Here is an 8,204-nt window from a genome sequence, read left to right on the forward strand (position 1 = left end):
TTTTTAAAAATTTTTCCATCCAACTTTAAACCCATTTAAACATAGTTCTTAAGGAGAGATATATAGTGATTCTTCCACTGATTCAAGAACTTTTGAATATCTATAGAGACATGTAGTTTTCAGTAAGTGTCACATTCCCTAACCTGAACCAATAAAACTATCACAGGTTAGTGCAAGAACTTTAAGTTTTTGGCGAAGGTGGTCCCCCCTTCCCAATGCCTCAACTCATGGTGTTCCGTTTTATCATTGCTACTATACCCAGTTTAAGTTTCCTTTCAACTGCTAATTCACTGCTTCTGTCAGTGTAAACAGAAAACAAGCAACCAAACTTGTCCTGTCAGGTTCAACATATTTCCAGTAGGATTTTGCCACAGTTGATCTACTTACAGGTATGGTCCTTAGAAAGCTATTGCATCTAAAAGCAGGAAATGACCCTATAATTCTTAGCAGAAATATAAAATCACTCCTTGGTAGTGGCTTTTCAGAGATAATTTTTTTAAATTTCTGAAGATGAGCTCCATTGGAGCCACTATTTTCTAATATATAAAGAGTGATTAGTACTTACTGACTGAAAACACTCTTTTTCTTCCTAACTATCGTGAGGGTGCTGTCGATACCCAGTAACTATTAAATAACAAAAATTAAAACCATTCCAGCAGAGAGGGAAATTAAAAGAAATTTGTTTTGTGTTTTCCCCCCAAACATAAATTGGAAAGTAGCAAAAGTATGAGATTATAATTATAGTTTTAGTCAAAAAGAAATTCACCTAAATTACACCTTTTATTATTAAAGTTCTAAATTTCACCTGCTGCCATTTTTAAACTGGCAAGTCAATCATAACCTCAAAAAGGCTACAATGACAAATGAAGCTTTTCTGTTCCTTTGTGAAAATAAACTTTCTGTAAAATTTGACTGTATGGTACTGTTCAATAATATACATGTTAATCCAAGGAAGTATTATTATTATTATTATATAATTTTATTTTATAAATATAAATTATTATATAATTTTATTATATAAATTATATAATTTTGACAGTGATTCACTATCAGGCTCTCTTGGTGTCACTTTGCAGTTATTTCAAATAATTGAAAAATTATTTCAAATAATTTTTTTAGGATTTTATTTATTTGTTTGACAGAGAGGGAGAGATCACAAGTAGGCAGGGGGGAGGGATTCAGGCTCCCTGCTGAGCAGAGACCACCCCCCCCCAATGTGGGGGCTCAATCCCAGGACCCTGAGATCAGGACCTGAGCTGAAGGCTTAACCCAGTGAGTCACCCAGGTGCCCCTCAAATAATGGTTATTTTGATGATTTAGTATATAGAAGAAAAAAGTATACATTTTATTATAACTGTCACTCCCATCAATAAATACATGTTCACCAACATGCTAAAATTTGAATAATCCTGTCTCTGCAAAGAGAGTGTAGGAGAGAGAGAAAGGGTGAAGAAGTAGCCTGAAGTATAACTTCATTTTTTTCAGAAAGAACCTAAGTCTTCCTAAAGCTAACAGTACCAAATTGCCATGGCAATATTTTATAGTAATAATTTTAAGAAAATTGCAGTATTTTGGTTGCCAAGAAGGCAACTTCAACCTCCAGGGTTGCAATTCAATTATTAAAATTTCTTAAGTATAGCTTCAAATGTTTTGCATGATTTGTTTCCTCTAGGTGATAATTAAAAAACTGAAAGCGAACTTGTCCTCAATTCATTAAAGTATGTCATCAGACTTCTAATCTCCGTGCCTTTAACTGATAAGTAGTTAACTAGGGAAAGTGCTCGGCTTTTCAAAGGAAAGTGAATGGACGTGTGACGAAGATTTCGGGGTCTGGGGAATCTTCACCGGGCTAACGCACACCAACTCTCACCCCCACCATCAACACCCGCCAAAAGACGCTTTTCCTGTCTACACAAGACTAAGCCTTCCCTCCACTTCCTGCATTCAGCTTTGGGTAAAGCTGCCCAATTTAAAGAGGAACCAAAAAGTTTCTCGCAAGTGCGGGATCAGCAGCTTGTGTTCCGTCCCCCACAGCCGCCCCCCCAGCAGAGCCCTCCCTCCGACCTGCAGAAGGCGCTCACCGTTGTGCTCGCCGTATCCCCAGCTGAGCCGCGACATGGTCCCTCGGGTGGGAGGCAGAGGAAGATGTGGCAGAGCAGCGAGAGGAGGGAGCGAGCGGGGCAAGCGCGCGAGCTGGCGGAGGCAGTGGCCAGCCTAGGGAGGGTCCGCCCGCCGCGGCCTGGCAGAAACGGAGCGCTGAAACCCCAGGGCCAGGGCGCTAACGACCTCGTCCGCCAGGGGGCAGCAGCGTGCAGAAAGGCGGCCGCACCTCTGAGGGCGACCCGGAGCGTTGGCGCGGAGCGGGGTGCAGCGGCAGGAGTTTTAACTCCAGAGAACGAGAGTGGGCTTGATAGAGAGGCAGAGGGGAAGGGTGGGAGGAGGCAAAGAAAGAGAGAAGGGTTTCTAGAGGGGGTTTTCTGCCTCCTGAGAAGTAGTCATCCCGGGAACGGGTCGCTTAGAGGGCTATCCTGGGAATGAATGAAATCACCTGAGCCCGAAGCTGTCAGGCTGGGAGGCGGGGCTGCTCCTGGAGACAAGGTCGTTGATGGTGGCGGTGGTGGTGGTTACGAGTACAACACAATAATGACGATGGCAACAGCCCCAGAAATAATTTAGTTGTTATTCATTAAAGGCTTACCATAGGCCAGTGTCTGAACCAAGACATTTACCCACATTTTGCCATTAGATCCTCAACATTCCTTTGAGGAAGATATTATACTTGCCCCAGAGGCTTAAGAGAAGCTAAGTAACCTGCCCCGGTCACGCAGCTAATAGGTCCCGAGAGTTCCTACTAAAAAGGGTCGGATGTCCCTTCCCTTCCCCAGCCTGGCTCTGTGGCCCATTCATCCTGTTCCCTTCCTGTCTCTCACTCTGCAGGCTGTGGCTTGAGGAGTGAGGGTACCAACCTGACTATTGATTCTTGGTCCAGAAGTTCTGCTGCCCTTTTGTCCCCACTGAGAGGAGGATGTTCATTCTGTCTTGTCTTGGATGCATGGTAGGCTTGCTGTCCTAGAGCTGAACTGACTCCAGAGTCTTGAATTTCTGTCCTAGAGTAGTGGGTATTCTGGGCGCAGAGTGAAAAACAAAGAGAACTCTGAGACCTGCCAGGATTATAATTACTGTTCCAGCTGCAGAAGGGTTTGAGTGGGGTCAGTTTGAAATTTCAGACTGAACTGTGCAGTGTTATTTATGGACAGACTAATGCAAAGAACTTCTCCATGGTCATATGAGCCTTCCATAAGAGATGTAAGAGTGGCTCTTCAATGATCATCATCCACTTTCTCTCGCCATCCACACAGCAGCTGCTTAATGTGGTAATTGCAAATCCCAGGAGGGTACTTCTTTTGGTAACCACTGTACTGTTTAGGGACCACTAAATAAGGATCAATTTGAATAATTCTTCTTTAGACCTGACCTAAATACCCCGTAGTGCAGCCTGCACTTCCTTCTGCTTCTGTAAATCTTAATGAGGTTAGCATGCAATGGGAAAAAATTTTTATACAGCCATAAGTACAATAAAATTTATGCTCCTCTTATACCTAAGGGAAAGCACAAGCTTTCTCTTCCATATTCTCTGGAACAATTGGGTTCATTTATGCTGGCATAATGGTGGCCAAACTTTCAAAGTTTTACCTATATTTCACTTTCACTACAAAAGACAAAATACATATATGTATATATTTATAGGCGAACATATATTAAAGTATTGTGTTCCAAAATACACAAAAATTCTTGAAAACTCAACAATAAGACAACAACCTGATGAAAAAATGTTCCAAAGACCTTAACAGACATCTTACCAAAGAAGATATACATATTGCAAATAAGCACATGAAAGATGCTTCACATCATATGTCATCAGGAAAATACAAATTAGGACAATAATGAGATACTACTACATACCTATGAGAATGGTGAAAATCCAGAACACTGGCAACACCAAATGTTGGCAAGGCTGTGGAAGTATAGGAACTTCCATTCATTCATCATGGGAATGCAGAATGGTGCAGCCACTTTATTTATTTATTTTTTTAAAGATTTCACTTATTTATTTGACAGAGCTCACAAGTAGGCAGAGAGGCAGGCAGAGAGAGAGAGAGGAAGGGAAGCAGGCTCCCTGCAGAGCAGAGAGCCCGATGCGGGGCTCGATCCCAGGACCCTGGGATCATGACCTGAGCCGAAGGCAGAGGCTTTAACCCACTGAGCCACCCAGGCATCCCGGTGCAGCCACTTTAGAAGACAGTTTGGCAATTTCTTACAAAACTAAACATACTCCTACCATACGATCCAGCTATCACAGTGCTCAGTATTTATCCAAGTGAAAAGTTATAAAAATCTGCACATAAAAGCCACATAAAAATCTGCACATGGATGATTACAGCAGCTTTATTTTTAATTGCCAAAACTTGAAAGCAACCAAGATGTCCTTCAGTAGGTGAATGGATAATTAAACTCTAGTGCATCCAGACAACTGAATGTTATTTAGCACTAATAAGAAATGAGCTATCAAGCCATGAAAAGACATAGAAAAACTTCGATGTCATACTGGTAAATGAAAGAAGCCAATCTGAAGACTACATACCGTATGATCCCAACTATATGATACACTGAAAATGGCAAAACTATGGAGACAGTACAACGATCAGTGGTTGCCAAGAGGGGGGCGGGTGGTGCTGAGTAGACAACACAGAAGAATTTTAGGGCAATAAAAATACTCTGTATGAGGAGCACCTGGGTGGCTCAGTCAGTTAAGTGTCCAACGCTGGATTTCAGCTCCAGTCATGATCTCAGGGATGTGAGGTGGAGCCCTGTATCAGGCTCTGTACTGGGCATGGCGCCTGCTTAAGATTCTCTCTCCCTCTCTCTCTCTCCTTCTTCTCCTTACCACATCCCCTCCTTTTCTAAAAATATACTCCATATATTACATTGATTCATACATGTCATTATACATTTGTCCAAAGCCACAGGATATAAAACACCAAGAGTGAACCCTAAGGTACACTATGAACTGTGGGTGATAAGGATTTAAGTTCATCATTTGAAATAAATATAGCCTCTGGAGGAACAAGTTGATAATGAAGGAGGCTAAGCATGTTGGAGATTTTATGGGCTCTGTCTGTACCTTCCTCTCAATGTTGTGAACCCAAAATTACTCTAATAAATAGCTTTTTAAAAAAATTAGCAAAATAGGGGCACTTGGGTGGCTCAGTAGGTTAAAGCCTCTGCCTTCGGCTCAGGTCATGATCCCAGGGTCCTGGGATCGAACCCCACATCGGGCTCCCTGCTTGGAGGGAAGCCTGCTTCTCCCTCCCCCACTTCCCCTGCTTAAGTTCCTCCTCTCACTAGGTCTCTGTCAAATACATAAATAAAATCTTTTTTAAAAAATTAGCAAAATAAACTCATGAAATACTAATGAAGTCATGTAAAACACACACACACACACACACACACACACAGAGGAGATAGCATGTAGGAGGTCCACTGCCAAATTTGGGACAATTTGGCCATCAAAAAAAATAATAATAGTAATCCCCAAATATCATGAGTCCATAGTGATACTGAAAGAGAGAGAAAATGCTTCTTTATGAGAGAATGCAAGCTACTAAATACAGATAAAGTGGTAGAATTATAAAACCATCAATTTTGCAAGGCTGGTGTAATATCTGGTTCAGGTAAGGATCAGTAATGAGTGCTAAAACTTCTAGGTGAAATGCTATTAGGGATTAGGATATTCATTCAGCCTGGGATTAAGACAAAATACATGTCACAACCAAACGTAATGTGTTACCCTCAACTGGGTCCTAGGTTGGAAAGAAAGACACGATCCCTGCATTGGAGACAGTTAAAGAATTGTAAACACAGACCACATATAGTTGATATTATTGAATTGATGTTAATTTTCATAGGTGTGGTGATGGTACGGGCAATACTTTAGGAGATGAATGTCAAAGCAATAGGGCCGAGGTACCTTCCTGTCTGAGATTGACTCTCAGATGCCTCAGTCGATAATTGGTGAATCTTGCTGAAGGATGTCCTCATGTTACAACTCCTACATTTTTTTTTTTTTGGTAGGTTTTAAATTTTCCAAAAAAAAAAAAAATCTGGGGTGACGGAAACCTTGTATTTCCTCCAATTAATGACCCACTAGCTTGCTAAATAACCTTTTATAACTAGGTGTGGGTTTTCTCCTTAACAAAGAACCTTTGTCTCCAGGTTCATAACCATGAAGTGTAAACACGTAGAGGAAGATTAACACTGACCAGGGAACCCAAGATTCCTGATCATACATGTGGCCATAATCTCCACTTCACTCTTGATTCAATTAGATCCAGTTCAAGTATCTTTGCAACAAAGCATGCTTAAGTCAGATCACTTCTTCAGTGATCACTGTATGTTACAAACAGCACTTGTAAGTGATAACTCTAGCCACAAAAATATTTCATTAAGGATGGTAACATATTGAGAAAATACCAAAGTATGAATTAATATTGTTCTATGAGGGCACATATAAATACATACAGACTCCTCCTCTGAGACGCATGTTTTTTCAAGGATTCTTTTTAGAAACTGATTGTGAACCCAAGCGGCTCTTATCATCTGGCTTTTCTGAGCAGTAAACTGAGATGAACAAAGTTCCTCAGTTACCTAGAGAGGCAGGGCACACGTTTGGGGACATAGCCCCAATTTACAGAGTCCCAAGTCCAAGGTGTTCCACTCTGTGCCCATTTCTTTCATTCAAGTCCTGTGATTTGCACAGCTGGGACTTATTAACCACAGGAATGTCTTATCATTTGATATCTTTGGAGATTGTTGGTTTTATGGAGCTGATACTATGTGGGGGTTTTGATTTCTTTAATGTCCCATTCCTAAGGTTATCCTAAGGTTATTCTAAGGTTAGGATTGTGTAAGGCAATCTCCTAAAGGGGCTAAAGGGCCTTGCCCAAGTGACCCAGGTTTCATGTCAAGATGGGAATACTCAGACCAGAATTGAAAAGGTAGCTTCAGTGAATCACCTCTCTAATCACTTTCCAGATAATAACTTCCAGAAACAGAGCCAAATATTTTGTCCTGTATTGTCAGACAAGAACATACATTGCCAAAACCCTACCTTTTACATTTTTGTTCTTTTGTTTAATCTCATACAGTCTTCTAACAGGAATTTATCACACCTTATTTTGTAGTGTTTCGTATCTTATTTGAGCACATTATAAAAGTAGACAAAGCAGGAAAGAGAAAAGGAGAAAGCTAAGATTGTTTAAAAGGAAACAAATTTGTATAGACATCAGATCAGTGTTGAAAAGTCTAGATAGTTCAGGACAAAATAATTCAACTGTCAAAAAATTTAATTAATTGTTATTAGTTTGGAATGGCCCATTTGGAAAGAAGTCAGTTTCACTCTATTGCTGTCAACTCTTTGAAATATAATGACAGATAGAATGAGGGGTGCTAACAGGCATTCTGTCATCAGCACTTATAAGGTTCACCTACCCCCTTCTGTCCTCTAGGGAAGGGCAGGGTGTTCTCTCAAGAGCAATACCCAAATCCTCATCTCACCATCAAGCAAGGTTTGGTAGATCCCCTGCTCCAAGAAGTTCTCTGCTGGATACCACCATTCTACCACAAAGATTTGATGCACTAGCCCTACCTAGCAAAACTTTCCACTCCCACGAAACATATACCATTATACCCTTTATAACCTATGTGACCAACTCCGCTTCTTCTTGATCATTGCCATTAGCATACTAATATATTCTAGAATTTCCTCTTTTTAGAAGTAAAATCACTCCCTGAACATACACATAGCTCCCATTTGCTGCCCACCCACACTGTCTGGTGTTTGTTCCTTGGGTTCTTTTATACCCAACTGTATTAGTAACGTTTCTCCAGAAAAACAGAATCACACATCAGTCCCAGCCCCAAGGGGTTACAACATTGCACAGAGTCAGTAGCAGAGCAAAAGCGCCGACCCTGCAAGAATGCGGTCACAGTGGGAGCTGAACGGCCCAACCCACCCACGGGGATTATAACAAGGACACTTGCTTCACCACGTGTGAATAGGAGACAAAGGAAAAGACAACAACAGTTTTTCAAAAACTGGTCAGTGTGTTTGAGACAACAGACCACTGTGGTAAAACTAGTGCTTC

The 8,204-nt window shown here is 41.1% G+C and overlaps 1 protein-coding gene across 1 annotated transcript in view; it reads right to left on the minus strand.

Annotated features, from left to right (window-relative positions):
• The window catches only part of LOC111146666 (carbonic anhydrase 13), a 32,759-nt gene extending 30,574 nt beyond the window's left edge, over positions 1–2,185 (minus strand). The window contains exon 1 of the mRNA XM_022502312.1: positions 2,082–2,185. Within this exon, the coding sequence (XP_022358020.1) occupies positions 2,082–2,118 (37 nt within the window). The 5' untranslated portion in view covers positions 2,119–2,185. The remainder of the gene's footprint in view (positions 1–2,081) is intronic.
• Positions 2,186–8,204: the final 6,019 nt, after the last annotated feature.

This window comes from Enhydra lutris, unplaced genomic scaffold (genome assembly GCF_002288905.1).
Source record: "Enhydra lutris kenyoni isolate GAN:26980312 unplaced genomic scaffold, ASM228890v2 scaffoldscaffold14, whole genome shotgun sequence".
Taxonomy (NCBI): domain Eukaryota; kingdom Metazoa; phylum Chordata; class Mammalia; order Carnivora; family Mustelidae; genus Enhydra; species Enhydra lutris.